At 45.0% G+C, this 19,200-nt stretch overlaps 1 protein-coding gene across 2 annotated transcripts in view; it reads left to right on the top strand.

Moving 5' to 3' along the window:
• Positions 1-19,200, top strand: part of znrf3 (zinc and ring finger 3) — a 116,845-nt gene that overhangs the window by 89,763 nt on the left and 7,882 nt on the right. For both annotated transcript variants that reach the window (XM_035786301.2, XM_035786300.2), the window contains exon 3: positions 17,240-17,314. In XM_035786301.2, coding sequence (XP_035642194.1) covers positions 17,240-17,314 — 75 coding nt within the window. The remainder of the gene's footprint in view (positions 1-17,239; positions 17,315-19,200) is intronic.

Genomic DNA, 19,200 nt, shown 5'->3' with positions numbered 1-19,200 from the left:
TATTACACTTCACAGCCCTGGTCGGGCCCCTATTTAAAGAGAGAATAAAGGAGCCCCGGGGACTTAAGACGAAAGAGAGGGAGCGGGAGAAAAGAGAAAGAAGAAGAGGGGGAGGGAGAAGAGAGAGAGAGGGGAGTGGAAATGAAAGAGCGGAGCACCACAGAGGAGGAGGGGGGTCTTTTAAATTGATTAATTTGAGATGATAAATTCTTCGACATGCTTGAATTTGTATGTAATTGTAAACGGTTAAAAAGTTGACTTCTTTTGTTCAATTTTTTTTTGTGATTTAAATAAATATATTTAATTTTGTGAGTTTTGACCATTTTGCTATTAGCCAGAAAATACAACGGCTAGCTATCCAAAGAGGTAACATGGATAAAACAAAATGTTTAAAAAAAACGTATCACAGTGATATGATCAGACATGGCTCCCACACCAAAGCGTCTCTTTTCTCTTCTCTCTCCCTGGGTCTCCACATAGTTAAGCCCTTGTGCGTTTGTTCCTCTCTGTGAGAGTTCCTCCATACTGGGCTGCTCTGTGTGTGACGGCCCTGTTCTCTTTGAGCCTGAGCTGCTCGGGCCCGAGGCTCACCACGCCTGAGCCTGATCTGGGCCCCATGCAGCCAGGGGCCTCTCTCTGCTACACACATACACACACTCGATCTGATCAGCTGTCTGTCCTCTCCATGGTGTGGTGGCGGGCTCCTCTGTCCATGTGAGAGAACATCCAGAGGTGTAAGAAGTTTATGCTCCTCAGAGAGGTGGGGTTTGGTTCACCCTCCTGAGAGTTTGTGTGTAAGTGTGAGAGAGTGAGAAGTGCCATTGGAGCTAGCCATGCCTTGAGAGGTTGAGCTAATGGAAGAAGAGCTCTTGAAAAAAGAGAATCACAGTTCGAGGGGTGGGGGGTGAGTAACACACCTGGCAGCCATGGGGAGAGAGGCTGAGCGAGAGACTGACTGGGGGCTCTTTATGTGAGCCCGTAGCTAGGGATAGAAGGGGAGAGGGTTTGTGTTGTGTGTGTGGGGGGGGCAGTAGTGAGAGCTAAGTTACATCCAGTTATTGTTACTCGTCTGAAGGGGCTGCCAGTGGAGGGGGGAGAGGGGGGGAATCAATTCAATTCAAAGGGGCTTTATTGGCATGGGAAACATATGTTTACAATGCCAAAGCAAGTGATATAAACAAAAATGTAGTAAACGATCAGAAATGAACAGTAAACATAACACTCACAAGAGTTTCGGAATAATGATTATATTATGTTATATCATGGCTACACGGTGTTGTAAAAATGTGCAACCGGTTAAAGTACGAAAGGGAAAGTAAATAAACAGATAAATAAAGGTTGTATTTAGAATAGTGTTTGTGCTCCACTGGTTGCCCTTTTTGTATGGCATGTCACAAATCTTGCTGCTGTAATGGTACACTGTGGTATTTCACCTAATAGATATGGGAGTTTCTAAAAAAAAATGTATTTGCTTTCCAATTCTTTGTGGGTCTGTGTAATCTGAGGGAAATATGTGTCTTTAATATGGTCATACATTTGGCAGGAGGTTTAGGAAGTGCAGCTCAGTTTCCACCAAATGTTGTGGGCAGTGGGCACAGCCTGTCTTCTCTTGAATGCCAGGTCTGCCCACGGCAGACTTTCTCAATAGCAATGCTCACTGAGTCTGTACATAGTCGACGCTTTCCTTATTTTGGGGTCAGTCACGGTGGTCAGGTATTCTGCCACTGTGTACACACTGTTTAGGGCCAGATAGCATTCCAGTTTGGTCTGGTTTTTTGGTTAGTTCTTTCCAATGTGACAAGCAATTATCTTTTTGTTTTCTCATTATTTGGTTGGGTCTAATCCTGGTACTCTGTGGGGTCTATTTGCGTTTGTGAACAGAGCCCATAGAACCAACTGGCTGAGGAAACGTTTCTCTAGGTTCATCTCTTATGGAAGTTTTGGGAATCGCTTCCTTTTTGGTGGTTGTAGAATGGAACGGCTCTTTTCTGGATGTTGATAATTAGCAGGTATCTGCTCTCCATGCATTATTTGTGTTTTTACGACTGCTGGGTTTGGTTTGTCTCCTGAAAGGGAGGGGGTGAGAAAAGGACGGAGGCAGATGAAGAGCTTTTTTAAAATTGATCCTTTATTTAACGAGGCAGGTCAGTTAAGAACAAATGTTTTATTTACAATGACAGTCTACCAGGGAACACTGCTTTTGCTCAGGGGTAGAATGACCGATTTTTACCTTGTCACCTCAGGGATTTGATCCAGCAACCTTTCGGTTATTGGCCCAACGCTCTAACCACTAGGCAACCTGCCGACCAGGCTTAATGGGCAAAATGCTGGAGGTGGAGAACACTTGCTCCCATTGGTCAGTTCTGATGAGGTAGTTGAGATCCTAGGATTATAGAAATGGTTTTTGCTTCTGCTTTCTGTACAAAATCCTATTTATTAATTAACGTGGATGTTGATTTAAGGCAGCCCTCCGCAATTCTCTGATTCAAACCGGTTGGGTCAAATGCGGAAGACACATTTCGGTTGGATGCGTTCAGTTGTGCGACTGACTAGGTATCCCCCTTTCCCTTCCCTAAAGGTACCCAAGTGGATGCTTATCTGACAATGACTAAATGCTCCATTATTATGATAACTAACAGTGAGGTATTGTAACGGTTGGTCAACGTAGCGTGTTGTGTGATTGCGGTAGCTAGTTAGTGACACTGTGGCACACGTTAATGATGTAATGCCCAGAAACATTGCATCACTCTGCTGTCATGCAGTCATGTTTTATTTTTTTTTTAAACATTTTATTTAGATGATAAGGTTATTATGTTATCTTACTGTACGTAAGACGTTTGTTTGTCACACGTCCTGTTTTAATAAGAAAAGGAACCCAACTCCTAGTAGTTCCTAGTAGACTTAGCCTTTTCATTGGAATACAACACAGTCGTTTTGATGTGTACCTTTTGATAAGTGGCTGACTTACTACGTCCCCGTTTAGTGTTTCACTTTCTAACTTCCTCCAATTCTGTCTCTCCACTCTTCTATTTACTGATGAGCCAAAGGACGTCTTCAATTCTCGACTATAAAACAGGTTTAAATGTTTCCAAGAGGACGTTCCCGCAAGGATGTCCTTGATTCAAGATTTTGTGGGGCCTTTTTTTTGTTACAAATTGATGAGAAATATTGACCGACTGTAGTAGAGTGTCCTTGCATTAGGATGTTCCTAGTAAATAGCCTAATTCCTTGTAGCGCTTCTTTCTTCAACTTTAATGCCGCACTGCAGTTTTGTACTGACAGTTGGGGGGGTTCAAAAAAAGAAGGAAAAAAAACAAGTTGACTTGGTCGATTTGTGAGCAAAAAAGCCCAGTTGGTATTATTTCAGCAGTTAGTCATGTGATTCTTTTGTTTAGCGTTGGCTCAGCCACACATGGTGGTAAATGAGCATCGGTAATAAATTCACTGCAGAGGAATCTACAGAGACCCGTGGAATAGTAAATGAGTATTACTTCCATTAGTCAATGATATGCTCATAGCGGCTTGGGAGATGTATGCATCCCTTACCTGGGATTGGATGCCTACAGGTTCCCCGTTGGGGAACTACAGTACTCAGTTCTGAAAAGTAGAGGAGGTCAGTTGGTTGGTTGATGGGCGTACTTTTATAAAAGGCAGCAGCGTTCCCGAGTCTGACCCACCATCCAACCAGAAGGGTTGTTTATTTTCCTGCGGATCACAAAGGCTGGAAAAGCAAACCGGTAAGAAAACAAAAACAGGGGGATCGAGACGAGAAAAAGTGGAGGATATTTAATTAGCGGTTGTCCATTCTCTGTCTGTTTTGGTCTCCACAGGGCAGAACCCACACACAGGGAAGAGCAGTGGCTGATGGGTGCTTGATTTGGTCCTGTGTTTTAAGTAAAACTAAGGACGGGGTAGTGGATAACACACACACACACACACACACACACACACACACACACACACACACACACACACACACACACACACACACAGAGAGCGCGCATAGGGATGATGGGTATACACACGGAGTGTACAAATGATTAGGAACACCTTCCTAATATTGAATGACACATTTACATTACATTTACATTTAAGTCATTTAGCAGACGCTCTTATCCAGAGCGACTTACAAATTGGACACCCCTTTTCCCCTCCGAACAGCCTCAATTGGTCAGGGCATGGACTCTAACAAGGTGTCGAAAGCGTTCCACAGGGATGCTGGCTCATATTGACTCCAATGCTTCCCAAAATTGTGTCAAGTTGGCTGGATGTCCTTTGGGTGGTGGACCAATCTTGATACACACAGGAAACTGTTGTGTGAAAAACCCAGCCTGACACCTACTACCATACCCCGTTCAAAGGCACTTAAATATTTTGTCTTGCCCATTCACCCTCTGAATGGCAGACATACACAATCGATGTCTCAATTGTCTCAAGGCTTAAACGTCCTTATTTAACCTGTCTCTTCCCTTTCATCTACACTGATTAGAAGTGGATTTAAAAAGTGACATCAATAAGGGATCATAGCTTTCACCTGGATTCACCTGGTCAGTCTGTCATGGACAGCAGGTGTTTCTAATGTTTTTTTTTACACTCAGTGGTGAGGGAAGAGGGACTGGTGTAATGGAGGACAGCGGGCAGGGTGAGAGGTAAAGAGAGGTGTAGAGCGAAAGACTGTCTGATGAGAGAGTTCTCTCCTGCAGAACTGTAGGCGTTAATGGGTCTGTTGCTGTTTGCCAAGTCACACTGCTCTGGCTGGCCCTCTGAGGTGCCCCACCTCACACACATGAACACGCACACACACCTACTCGGTGCTCATGCACACACACGCAGGGCACAAGTATGCAGACACACACTCATGCACACACACACCCACAGTGCAACTCAATTGTATCATTTTGGTTATGTAACGCTGCCTGAATGGCCAACCCCCATCATTGTGCGCTGAGGCAGAGACAGAGGAAAAGCGGGGGGACCTAGGAGAGGTAGAGGGAGGTAAGGAAAGAGGGGGAAAGGGAGAGACTCAGAGGGAAAGTTTTGGGAGAGAGATTGAGAAGATCTATTAGGATCTCTTTTTGCCTTCTTTGGGATAGTCTTCCAAGAGTTAAGGAAGGAGGAGAGTGAGTGGGCGAGAAAGGGAATGAGATAGGGGGAGACTGAATGGGAAAGAAATGGGAGAGGGGAAGAGGGGAGCACCTGGTAATAGCATCTAGCGTTAGCATTTAGCATAGTCTCTGACGTTCTAGCATTAGCGTCTAGTGGTACCTAGCGTAGCACATAGTATTAGCACCTTGCGCCAGCATCTAGTGTAGAAACTTGCATAAGCATCTAACATGGTGTTGTCCACAGAATGCGTGTTTACTGATGACATCAGCCACACACACTCCCGTAGCTGGCTATGTTGTGTTCGGTGTGAGACCCGAGGACCAGAGCCCCAAAGTGCTGTACCCTTCTCTCTCTTTGTCTCTCTACTAGTGAGGTCATCATCTGTCTCTCTCTTTCTCTCTCTATCCGAGAGAGAATCATCTGTCTCTCTATCCGATCGAGGTTCCGTACCCTTCCGTACCCACTGTGTTCTGAGTAAGGTTCCACACATACCCTCACACACATGTGCTGACAGTGTGGTGATGGGGTGGCCCCAGAATTAATGCTGGCTCATTTCTGTCTCTGGGCCTCGATCAGGTGGTGAAGCTGGAAGAATTTTGGAAAACTTTTCTGTGACGTTGCCATTTATGTATTGGTGAGACCCATCACATTGACTGACTACAAGTTGGACTGAGCAGATGACACTGATCAGGGGAATCTTCCCTCGTCATACTGTAGCTGCCTGCCTGGGCCTAGCTCCTAGTTGTTGCTTCTAGCTTCTGCCCCTTTAAAGAGGCAGAGCCCTCATTCACAACAAAACAAAACATCCCCCCACCCTGCCTTGAAGTAAATACTGATCCGACTATAATGGATAGATAAAAACTATGTACTTAAACCTGTACTAACCCCCATTCATTTGTCTTATATTAGTGATTACTTCAAGGAAGAGACGAAGGACGGATACATGTTAAAAATACCCAAACAAAACCAGCGATTCTGTTCTGCTCAGTGTACCTCATGTCTGGAACAGGGTTATGAATGGCTGTCGCCGTGGCTCCCAGAGTGGTTCAAGTGATCCCGTGTCCGTATTTACATTCAGTAAACTGCTAGTTTACACAAGGAATGTGTCCCAAATAGCACGCTAGTGCACTACTTTTGACCAGGTCCCTATGGGCCTTGGTCTAAAGTAGTGCACTATAAAGGGATCCGGGTGATATTTGGGTCCTACATCAGGAGGGCTGTAAGGCTAGTGGACACACAAGTGGCTTTTTATGTGCTTCATAAACATTTTTTTTTACATCCCCCAAAAATACTTTGAAATTGTATCGTTGACGTCCCCTCAACTCATGTAAAACACTCAACTTAACGGGCTGCCCCAGTGATATTAAAAAGGAGAATTACGGACGGAGGGAGAGGAGTTTTTTTTTTCAAAAGAATGTCACTTAGAAGTCAAGGGCACTCAAAGTCCACATGCAGTCAGGAGTCTGGGCGTGGTGTTTTTACCCCCTATAGAACTGGAGAGCCGTTACAGAGTCACGGTGGAGGTTTCCGGGTGGGATTTCATGGCCGTGAGGGACGACACTGAGGATGAGGAGAAAGGGGTTAATGTGCGTGTGCACTGTATGGTATGTCCCTGTGCGATTGGTTGGACAATGTGTATAGCTCATAAGTAGCATGTCGTGATTTAGCAGTGCAGGTTGTTTTATTTTTTATTCTGCCTCGATGACTGGTTATGAGAGTAAACCCAAGTGTGCTATTGAAGCTACAGTTGAAGTCGGAAGTTTACATACACTTAGGTTGGAGTCCTTAAAACGTGTTCTTCAACCACTCCACAAATTTCTTGTTAACAAACTATAGTTTGGCAGGTTAGGACATCTACTTTGTGAATTTTTTTCAACTATTGTTTTACTTATAATTCACTGTATCACAATTCCAGTGGGTCAGAAGTTTACATACACTAAGTTGACTGTGCCTTTAAACATCTTGGACAATTCCAGGAAATGATGTCATGGCTTTAGAAGCTTCTGATAGGCTAATTGACACCATTTGAGTCAATTGGAGGTGTACCTGTGGATGTATTTCAAGGCCGACCTTCAAACTCAGTGCCTCTTTGCTTGACAGCATGGGGAAATCAAAAGAAATCAATCAAAAATGGTAGTCCTCCACAAGTCTGGTTCATCCTTGGGAGCAATTTCCAAACGTCTGAAGGTACCACGTTCATCTGTACAAACAATACTATGCAAGTATAAACACCATGGGACCACGCAGCCGTCATACCACTCAGGAAGGAGTTCTGTCTCCTAGAGATGAATGTACTTTGGTGCGAAAAGTGCAAATCAATCCCAGAATTACAGCAAAGGACAAAAGTATCTATATTCACAGTAAAACGAGTCCTATATCGACAGAACCTGACAGGCCGCTCAGCAAGGATGAAGCCACTGCTCCAAACCGCCATAAAAAAGCCAGACTAACGTTCGCAACAGCACATTGGGACAAAGATTGTACTTTTTGGAGAAATGTCCACTGGTCTGATGAAAAAAAAATAGAACTGTTTGTTTAAAACTCATTGTTATGTTTGGAGGAAAAAGGGGGAGGCTTGCAAACCCAAAGAACCCCATCCCAACTGGGGGTGGCGGCATCATGTTGTGGGGGTGCTTTGCTGCAGGAGGGACTGGTGCACTTCACAAAATAGATGGCATCATTTTCTCTACTATTATTCTGACAATTCACATTCTTAAAATAAAGTGGTGATCCTAACTGACCTAAGACATGGAATTGTATTGTTACTTGGATTAAATGTCAGGAATTTTGAAAAACTGAGTTGAAATGTATTTTCTATGTAAACTTCTTGACTTCAACTGTATGTGCCGTCGTCGTCTCACACGGTGTTATTGAGGTAAACTATTGTGCTCGCGCCATTAGTTTGCGTGGCTCTTTAAGGTTTTTTTCTGTTTCTCCTGCTGGATGTATACTGCATAGATATGTTGCTCAGTAGTGATGTCATCTCCTATAGTCGGTGGATAGTAGTTCATTAGTCACATATGGGAAACGAAGTTCAGTTGGTTTGAATGCCATTGGCAAACATGTCTACATATATGTGTCGGATGAAGAGTCATTCTGAGAACAGAGCGTTTTATTTTAGCAGAATGTAAATAATGCCCTGGCAAACGGTCTCTAAAAAAAGAAAGGAGGGAGAGAAAAAAAGCTGACCACATGTAAGAAAATCCATGGGAGAAAAGTATGCCTTTATCTTTTAATAAAGGGAGGAGAAGCCAGGAGGCTACATGAAATGACTGTGTAATAGCAGAGGAGAGGAGAACCTTCTGAAGACTTAATTCACTTAATTATAGCAGTGAGCAGAGCGGGAGAGCAGTGGGGAGGGGGGGGGAGAAGGCGAGCAAGCAGGAGAGAGTGAGAAATGGAGAGTTAAACTCTGATGAGAGCTTAGCTAAGTATACAGGTTACAGGTGTATACACAGCCTGTGTGTGTGTGTGTGTGTGTGTGTGTGTGTGTGTGTGTGTGTGTGTGTGTGTGTGTGTGTGTGTGTGTGTGTGTGTGTGTGTGTGTGTGTGTGTGTGTGTGTGTGTTTCTAAGGCCGTGTTTACACAGGCAGCCCAATTCTGATCTTTTTCCCACTAATTGGTCTTTTGACCAATCACATCAGATCTTTTTCAGAGCTGATCAAATTGGTCAAAAGACCAATTACTTGGGAAAAAAATCAGAATTTGGCTGCCTGTGTAAACGCAGCCTGTGTGTGTGCACTTGGGTGCATGTTTGTGTGTGTGTGTGTGTGTGTGTGAGAGTGAAGCTGTACAGATTACACACAGTATGTGTACACCAGGAGGCTGCTGAGGGGAGCACAGCTCATAATATAGCCTAGAATGGTTTTCATGTGGCTGATACCATTCCATTGTCTACATTCCAGCCATTATTCTGAGCTGCCCTCCCCTCAGCAGCCTCCACTGGTGTACATACAGTATCTAACAGTTGGACCTAGTGTTCATGCTGATCTATCCTTAGAAAAGTCACTTTCCAGACTGCATGGTGAAATCTTCTTTCCTTTAAAAAAAAAAGCTGGCAGATGTACGTACCCATTCTAAACATAGGCTTCTTCTTCCTCTCTGTCCTCTGTGTCTAGACGCCAGGCTCTCCTCCTCTCCCCGTTGTAGGCTGTGGTTTCTGTCCACTTGGGTTGGATTGTACCCTCTTTCTCATGCTCAGGGCCAACATGTAGCCCGTTGAGCCAGCGGCTGGGCCGCACACTGTGGCTCTGGCTTTGAGTCAGTGCCTGTGTCCCAATTGGCACCATAGGGTTCTGATCATAAGCAGTGCACTATGTAGAGTGTAGGGTGCTCTTTGAGACTCCGACTAGCTCTGGGTAAGTGTAAGTGTTTATGACAGACAGGCCATATGCATGGCAGACAGCTAGAGTTTAGAGTTTCTGACCTGTGAGTTTCATGTTTTGTTTACTTTAAAACGTACTGTAACTTTACATCGTTATTTCAGTCATCCGTTTACTTACGCAAAGACAAGGCCATATCTTTCTATAGTTCTCCTACAAATATTGTGATCTCACATTGTTATCTGGTAGCTGTGGAAGTAACATTACTTGAAATTCCAGAGCGGTTTTGAATTAATGAAGCAAATGGAATTACTGATCAGAACATTGTTTTTTTTTGCCCGATGCTACACATGTACAACACCACCATATTCTTCGTTTTACTTCTTAGAAACCCTTGAACAGTGTGTGAAAGAGTAAGAGTATAAGGTTTTAGTGTGACAAGACATATGACGTTGTGGAGTAGTGTGTCGGCCTTTTCCCTCTTCATAGGGACTTGAGCACACTGCTACTCTGCTCTGTTGTTCAGCGCTCTACTCCATTCTACTCAACTCTGCTTTGTTGTGCTCTACTCCACTCTGCTCTGCTCAGGGGAAATAGTTTTTTGTTGTTGTTGATGTAAACAGCCCAATCCTCATCATTCCTCTGTGTGTGTGTGTGTGTGTGTGTGTGTGTGTGTGTGTGTGTGTGTGTGTGTGTGTGTGTGTGTGTGTGTGTGTGTGTGTGTGTGTGTGTGTGTGTGTGTGTGTGTGTGTGTGTGTGTGTGTGTGTGTGTGTGTGTGTGTGTGTGTTCGTGTGTGTTCGTGTGTGTTCGTGTGTGTGCTTTACATTAAAAGAGGGAGCTGCGCTTGCCTGTAGGTACATTTTTACTGTCATCAGGCAGGCGACTCCCTACACTGCAGCGCATGCCCAAATGGAGATTCTTTAGCAGGAATCTCTTTCTTCTTGAAGCGTCTTACCAAGAGCTATTAATTATTAACGTAGATGGCTAACATCAAAGCGTCTGAATTAAATGGACTACAGCCAGAGCCTGGCAATGGAGAGCTGAAACTGGGTGAGAGGGAAACACACAGAGAACAGAATAAGATCATTCAGTCTTCGCCTCAGAAGTTTCAAGGCATTTATGCAGTTTGGGGAAAAAGAAACGTGTTAGTGCCTATAAAGTGGACACGACTGTAGACCTAAAGAAAGGACTAGCCAAAAGAGTTATATTTAAACCCCATTAGAATCAACTCGTTGGTCTCTGTGTGTGGATTGCATACTGCATTCCGTATGTGGAGTACTACATTGTTGTGAGTCAGTTTGTTGTTGATCGATGGTGAAGCATGAGTGAATCATTCATCCCCTTCTACCCTGTGAGAACCTGTATTAAAGAACACACACACACACACACACACACACACACACACACACACACACACACACACACACACACACACACACACACACACACACACACACACACACACAGTGCCAGCTCACTGCACACTTCCTCTAGTCAAAATTAAGGTGATTGAGGTGGAGGGTTGCCAGTCAGCGTGGCCTGACCAGATGTGCAGTACCAGTCAAGTTTGGACGCACCTACCTACGAAACTGGCTCTCATGAGGACCGCCACAGGAAAGGAAGACCCAGAGTTACCTCTGCTGCAGAGGATAAGTTCATTAGCGTTATCAGCCTCAGAAATTGCAGCCAGCCCAATGATCAAGTAACAGACACATAGCAACTGTTCAGAGGAGACTGCGTGAATCAGGCCTTCAAGGTCTAATTGCTGCAAAGAAACCACAACTAAAGAACACCAATAAGAAGAAGAGACTTGCTTGGGCCAAGACACAAGCAATGGACATTAGACAGGTGGATATATGTCGTTTGGTCTGATGAGTCCAAATTTGAGATTTTTTGTTCCAAACGCTGTTTCTTTGTGAGAAGCAGAGTAGGTGAACGGATGATCTCTGCATGTGTGGTTCCCACCGTGAAGCATGGAGGAGGAGGTGTGATGGTGTGGGGATGCTTTGCTGGTGATACTGTCTATGATTTATTTAGAATTCAAGGCACACTTAACCAGCATGGCTACCACAGCATTCTGCAGCGATAGGACATCCCATCTGGTTTGCGTTTAGTGGGACTACCATTTGTTTTTCAACAGGACAATGACCCAACACACCCCCAGGCTGTGTAAGGGCTATTTGACCAAGAAGGAGAGTGATGGAGTGCTGCATCAGATGACCTGGCCTCCACAATCACCGGACCTCAACCCAATTGAGATGGTTTGGGATGTGCTCAGCATATGTTGGAACTCCTTCAAGACTGTTGGAAAAGCATTCCAGGTGAAGCTGGTTGAGAGAATGCCAAGTGTGCAAAGCTGTCATCAAGGCATACGCTGGCTACTTTGAAGAATCTCAAATAAAAAATATATTTTGATTTAACCATTTTTTGGCTACTACATGATTCCATATGTGTTATTCCATAGGATATGTCTTCACTATTATTTTGCAATGTAGAAAATAGTACAAATAAAGAAAAACCCTTGAATGAGTACTGTACTGTAGGTGTGTCCAAACCAAAAGATGTTCCAGGAGAATGGAACTACACACATGGAACATAACTGGTACTTTATGTTCCATGTGTGTAGTTCCATTCTCCTGGAAGGTCTTTTGGCCCAATTGATGAAAGGTTCCACTCCATGGGCCCTTTACACAGGTAGACCAAACCTTTGACTGGTACTGTATATAGATGATGGGAATAGAGAGCGAGGGAGGGATCAAGCACAGTATGTTCCAAATGGCTTTATAGTGCACTGCTTTTGACAAGAGCCTATGACTGCTCTCTGCTCTCCCTCGCTAGTCTTTCTACTGATCTATCTCCGGTTGTACAGTATTGGAGAGGAATCCGTCCTGGTTGTAGGGAACACGAGTCCCAAGGGATTCCCCGTTCTCCCCTACACGGTGGCTTCTGCAAGTTCTCATCTTTGGGATAGAACATCTATCGTATGGAAAGACAGGGTCGCCGGTTCGAATCCCCGAGCTGGCAAGTTGGACAAATCTGCCGTTCTGCCCATTGAGCAAGGCGCTTACCCCCAACAACAACTGCTCTCCGGGTGCCGATGACGTGGATATCGATTGAAGCAACCCCCCCGCATTTCTCTGATTCAGCGGGGTTGGGTTAAATGCAGAAGACACATTTCAGTTGAATGCATTCAGTTGTACAACTGACTGGTTATCGCCTTTCCCTTCCCTATAAATTGTCGATTCTTCCGTGCTCTAAAGTGGAATGAAGTCCGCGGGGTTTGTTCCAACTTCTTCCAGCTGCTTAACTACAACTTTAAATGAAGAACAAAACAGTTAAACTCAATAGCGCTTGGAGGAAACAGTTTCTGTTGCGAAACTTTTTGCAACAGAATCAGCGTAAAGAATACATCCCTGGGCTCAGACAGAATGTATGTTGGTTGGTCAGGGAAAGTAGGAGTTAAAGGGCCAATCAGCGGTTGAAACAATAAAAAAGCGTTCTACACGCCACTGTTTCGTTAAAAAGCTGAGGGATCGGGCTGGAGAAATTTAATCACTCTCAAATCCATAGACAGAGCAAAGACGTACCATCTCTGATATAGAAATGATAGTTTTAACCATATTTTGAGGCTATACAGTGTTTGTTTACATTTACTTTCCACTGAAATGTGTCTTCCGCATCAGAGAGGTGAGGGTGTCTGCCTTAATCAACATCCATATCTTCGGGCACCCGGGGAACAGTGGGTTAACTGCCTTGCTCAGGAACAGAACGACACATTTTACCTTGTCAGCTCGGGGATTCTATCCAGCAACCATTCGGTTACTGGCCCAACGCTCACTAGGCTACCTGCCGCCCCTTCCAATGTTTGTTTACAAAATGTATAAGTCAAATTATTCAAGAAACAGTGGGTACAGAGGGATGAGGTTTTGGCTTGCCTGTTGACATCACCATGAGTTAAGTAGGTTAATAGGCCAACAAGCAAGAGATTTACAAACCTCAATAGCAGCTAGTTTTCAGTTTTCCCGTCCCCACTCAGACCATTCTCAGACGGTCTTAGCAAACTTCTTACTGTGATTATTTTAATTAAAATGGTCAAATAAACAAAAATAGCTTCTTAGCAAAGATCAATTTGCTCTAGGACTGTCTGGGAGAGGTCTGAGTGGGGAGGGGAAACCCAGTTCTCTGATATTATGAGTGATATTTTGAGTGGGGTTCGCTAAGGACCGCCCTCTGATTATTATCAAGCATGCTTCTCTTCCTCACTCTCTTGCACGCAGGGAAATGCTGTGAGATATCTCACTCATAATATCAGAGAACTGAGGTTACACAGGTACTCTTAAGTTCTCTTTTTCAAATATATCTCACATGTGGGGATATGGTCAAGTTGTGTATCGCTAAAAACATGCTCTCTGAAGCCAGGGAAGTCCCTACATAGCAACCGTCAGAGGTCCCGAAACTAAGGGAGTACGGACCAAGAAGATGCAGGGACAACCCGTCAGGAAAAACCTCAAAAAGTGAGGGAAAGCCCAATACATGGACCAATCTCAGTACAATGAGGCATGTCCCAAAAACAGTGCTCAAGAGGTCAACTCCTCTAGGAGAGGGCCCTTCCAAGCACCCTTGCCATTATAAATCAATATATTGGTCCCTGTGACCTTGACAGACCTTGAGCGCCTATAGAAGACAGCCCCTCAATTTCGAATCTGGACACGGTCCGCTTGTAGACATTAAGGAGCCCAAACTCCACTGGGGGATGGGAGAACGGGGTCATCAGTCCCCAACTCCTGTGCGCTATCTCAAGGATTTCTGTGACTTGATCCCATCGTCATCCTCGTTGTCCCCTCACTCGCTTTCCCCTGACACTACTTCGACAGTCAGAGGAGGGAGTCGAGGATATCCATGACCTTGCCCAAACTGGGCTCGGTTGTGGGGAGCTGAGCCTCAGCTGTCGCTTTTGGCTCAGAGGCATGAGGGGGCTAACGAGATAAAAGCACATTTCAGCCTCCTCTTCAGACCTGCTGTAGTAAGCAATCTGCAGTGCTTACAGGACTCGGGGTCCTCGAGTGCCTCCTAGGCATGTTCCCTACCCAAGCAATTAATGCATAGAGGGAGGGAATCTTTCCCCGCTATCGTGAAGCCGCAAGCACAAGAACGTGGGGGTTAGAGTGCTGGGCTAGGCTCGTCCTGGGATGGGATAGCAGTGGCCATTTCAACGGATAACAATGCCTGTTGTAAAAATAACGTGTAGACTGCATAGGCTAGCTAGTTAGAAGCTAGCAAAAGAGTAGCTTGTGTAAACAGCGACACCAAGCTAGCTAGTTAGGAGCCTTGCGGCATAGCACAAGCAATATTGAGCACTCTGTAACGCTATAGCTGCGAAGCTAGTGGGGCGTAAGCTAGCTAGCAGCCACCTCATGGTGAAGGTGTGCTGTGGCTAGCTCAGTGCTGGCTGAAGGAAAGCGAGTGACCGAGTTAGCATTCAGAGAAAAATGCTCCCGTGACCGACGGTGCTGTGAAGGCAGAGAGGGTCGGTCTAGCTAACACAATGGGTGAACGAAGCTTAACTAGACAATAGAAGGGAGCTAGCAAAGCTACCGTGTTGCAGTTAGGGTATGCTAGTGAGGTTTGCTTGCCTCTCAGCAAGCTAGCCAAAGCCTTGCAGCATGGGCTAACTGAGTCTCAATAGCTAGCAGTGACACTAGCTACTAACGGAGACTGAGAAGTAGAAATTTCTACTTAAATCAAAAACCTGGTTAGAAGTCAACCTCTCAACAGGGTCTGAAGACCTATGCTCGGCAGCGATACCCTTCACGGTTCACTTGTGAGCTGGCAACCGGTATCCAGTTGATATGAGGAGAACTGGAGTAGTGACACTTCGGTTGAGGAAGAGAAGTGAGAATAACCAGAGGGCGGGAGAGTGTCTCCTTTGATCCTTTGATGGAATTGAGGGTCACCTCATTCGCCACTTTGCCTGTCTGTCTCCAACAGAGTGTTTTAGATGAATACTTTCGAGAGTAGGCGATCCTTAGTGAACCCCAAATGTGAGATATCAAAATGAACAATTCAAAGAGAACTGAAAACGAGCTGTTACTGGCAGAGAGTTTGGGAACTCTTTGTCTTATTGGTCTGTTAACTAATTCACCACATGGTGATGTTACCAAGCAGGCCAAAACACCATCCCACCGAAACAGGCAGCTCTTTAGTGTGTCCTAAATGGCACCCTATTCCCTTTTAGAGTGCACTTCTCTTAACCAGAGACCTGGGCCCTGGACAAAAGAAGTGCACTACATAGGCAATAGGCTGTCATTTGGTATACTGGTCTGTCTCTCGTGACACCATGTAGTAAGAAAGAAAGTTGAGAGACAGACCACATGTGCTCATCCTTCCAAAGTTATCATCGTGTTGTTTACCTCTCCATGGACTGGGGTCGACTCCCTCGGTCATCTCTCGCTCGCGCTTTCTCTCTCTCTTTCTCTCTCTCTCTCTCTCTAGCTGCTGGGCCTAGCTGCTGCTGGAGTCAGACCATTCAAAGTCACACAACCCCCTCCAGTGGCTGGGAGTGAGAGTGCAATGTCTTTGGGTGGGGGAAATACATTGAAACAACTGAGTCTAAAAAGCATTATGGACACCTGCTCTTTCTATGACATAGACTGACCAGGTAAATCCATGTGAAAGCTATGATCCCTTATTGATGTCACTTGTTAATTCCACTTCAATCAGTATTGACAAAAGGGAGGAGAAAGGTTAAAGAAGGATTTTGAAGCCTTGAGACAATTGAGACATGGAATGTGTGTATGTATCATTCAGGGTGAATGGGCAAGACAAAATATTTTATTGCCTTTGAACGGGTTATGGTAGTAGGTGCCAGGCGCACCGGTTTGTGTCAAAAACTGTAACGCTGCTGTTTTTTTTTTAAGCTCAACAGTTTCCCATGTGTATCAAGAATGGTCAACCACCCAAAGGACATCCAGCCAACTTGACACAATTGTGGGAAGTATTGGCGTCAACATGGGCCAGTATTCCTGTGGAACGCTTTCAACACCTTGTAGAGTCCATGCCCCAACGAATTGAGACTGTTCTGAAGAAATTGTATTTATTTATTATTTGACCTTTATTTAACTAGGCAAGTCAGTTAAGAACAAATTCTTATTTTCAATGACGGCCTAGGAACAGTGGGTTAACTGTTCAGGGGCAGAACGACAGATTTGTACCTTGTCAGCAACCTTTCAGTTACTAGCCCAACACTCTAACCACTAGGCTACCCTGTTCTTAATTTCTTGTACACTCAGTGTAGACACACTTTGGATGTTACGCAACAAAACTGACGAGTGCGTCACTATGGGGCAAAACAGACCGGGTTGTCTTAGACTATCGACAGCATGTAAACTATATTTCGTCTCCAAATGTTTATTGAAAACACAAACCCATTTGCACACACTTGTTGTTCAATTACATTCAATTACATTGGTTAGCTAGCTATAACAAGATACAACGTGCTGAAACGAGCCACCTAGGATTCCCCACAAGGCAGCAGCTTGTCATCTTTGCAAGCTATTTGTCCGTTCAGAATCGTAACAACACACACCTTCCAGCTACATTGATGCGCGTGCATAATTTTTTTGGTGCCAACACGTCTATTTGTTGACCTCAAAGATCTTGTCTGTCTGGCTCTCGGTTTCAATTTCCGTTTCAGATGTACTTCTTTGAGTTCAAGGTGATGTTTGTAAACAAAAGTAGAGAGTGAAAGTAGTGCCTTCATTTGAATGATTGATGCATATCTAATGATTGTGTCTCTCCCTGTCTCTTGCAGGCGAAGCGAGCGGTTCAGAGGGGAGCGACGGCTGTCATCTTCGACGTGTCCGAAAACCCTGATGCCATCGATCAGGTCAGCACACACACACACACACACACACACACACACACACACACACACACACACACACACACACACACACAGCATTCGCATTAGAAGTCTCCACTTATTCAATGAAGGAAACAGAGAGGCTAAGCCAACATGCTAAGGCTAAAAACACATTCCTCTCCATTCAAACACCCAAATTCTTCTTCTCTTTTCAAAGACCTTCTGTCCTAACAGACCACTGTCAACTGACTGAGACATGCCCTGCTATGACAAGCAGGTTGTGTGTTTGCCCAACAATAGACTTTTCCCCCCTTCTGGTCAAACCCATGTGGATGAAGCAGGCTCATTCAACTATTAGGGGCTTTGAGTCTAGCCTAAGGACCCGTCCCAAATGGCACTCTTCCTTATATGGTGCATGGAGCTCTTTTCAAAAGTAGTGCACTATATAGGGAATATGGTGCCATTTAGGATGCACACTGAGTCCTACCTACCCTGTTTGCCTTAAGAACAGTGTACTGTGTGAGAGAGACGTTAAATTGATATTCAGGTTAGGGTTTTACTCAACCATGACCGTGCTCTGTGGAGCTCATAACTGCAGAGGTAGTTTAGAGCTGCTACTGCACACCAACACATTACCTCATCCCCCTAGTACCCCGAATAATCCAAGTCTCTCGTTCGCTTTTATCTCTCTCTCGTTCGGACTCTTTTTTTTTCTTTCTCTTCTCTCGCTGATTTTTCTCTCTCTACTTCTTTCTCCTTCATCTCCCTCTCCCTCTCCCTCTCTCTCTTTGTCTCTCTCCTTCCATTCTACCTGAGCTAGTTCCTGTTTCTATGTTGTTGGCTGGTGAGCTCCCTGTCTGTAATACAGAAGTCTGTCCTCCGCCCTCTAGCCTCCACCGGTGCAGCGTCGATAGCAGCTTTGTCAGAGAGAAGAATTCTCCCGTGGTATTCAGCCAGGCCCAGAGCACCAGGCCCGGACATGCAGGTTTCTCTGTGTTCAGGCCTCCAGGCTGTAGGCAACAGCAGCAGTGTAGCAGCGACCCACAGAGATAAAAGGCTTGAGAAGGGACCACATGAAAGGCAGTGTGGCCCGCGGGGTTAAATTCCCCTAAGAGGGTTTCCAGTCGCAGCTGCCCAATCGGTACAGACACGACCCACAAGGCCGAGGGGCAGGGAGGAGGGGTTACAGAGAGTTAGAGTTAACGTACTACGGGTGAAATTAGGAGGGAGAGAGAGGGTTAGAAAGTTAATGTTTTTAACCTCTCTTTTTTAAAATTGTTCTTGCCATTTACATGATCTATCTACTTTTACGAAGGCTTTAATTTAATGTAGAATTAAACATGAGGGTTTTTGATAATAGAGAAGCACTTTTTTTAAGTTCCATTTGACTTCGAGTGGTTGAGTATCTCATCTTTCAAATTCACTTTGTTCTTCAATTCAAGCACACGCAGCATAACTTTGCTAGCAGTGTTGGCACTTTTGAGAGTCTAGTGTAGATGAACTTTGTAGATTGCAGGGGGAAAGAACACAAGCAGAGGCAGAGATGTGAAATTGCCATTTGCTACACTGTAACCAGAGAGAGCATATTTCACTTGGTAACATGACGACGGGAAGAAATTGAAAAGTGAATATCCCTGGTATTTCCCCTGGCCTTTCTAAATTACAGACGAAAGAACAGGGAGGGAGGGGAGACGACAGAATGGAGAGACTAGAGAGACCAGATAGGGTAGGAAGGGAGGGAGGCTGACTGATTGGAGAGACTAGAGAGACCAGATAGGGTAGGAAGGGAGGGAGGCTGACTGATTGGAGAGACTAGAGAGGAGGGGGAGGGAGGGAGGCTGACGGACAGTCTAGAACAGGGGTGTCAAACTCATTGCATGGATGGCCTAGTGTCTGTGGGTTTTGGGTTT

Source organism: Oncorhynchus keta, chromosome 14, assembly GCF_023373465.1.
Source record: "Oncorhynchus keta strain PuntledgeMale-10-30-2019 chromosome 14, Oket_V2, whole genome shotgun sequence".
In the NCBI taxonomy this organism is placed as follows: domain Eukaryota; kingdom Metazoa; phylum Chordata; class Actinopteri; order Salmoniformes; family Salmonidae; genus Oncorhynchus; species Oncorhynchus keta.
The sequence above is the reverse complement of the archived record's forward strand: the minus strand, read 5'-3'. Positions and strand labels throughout refer to the sequence as shown.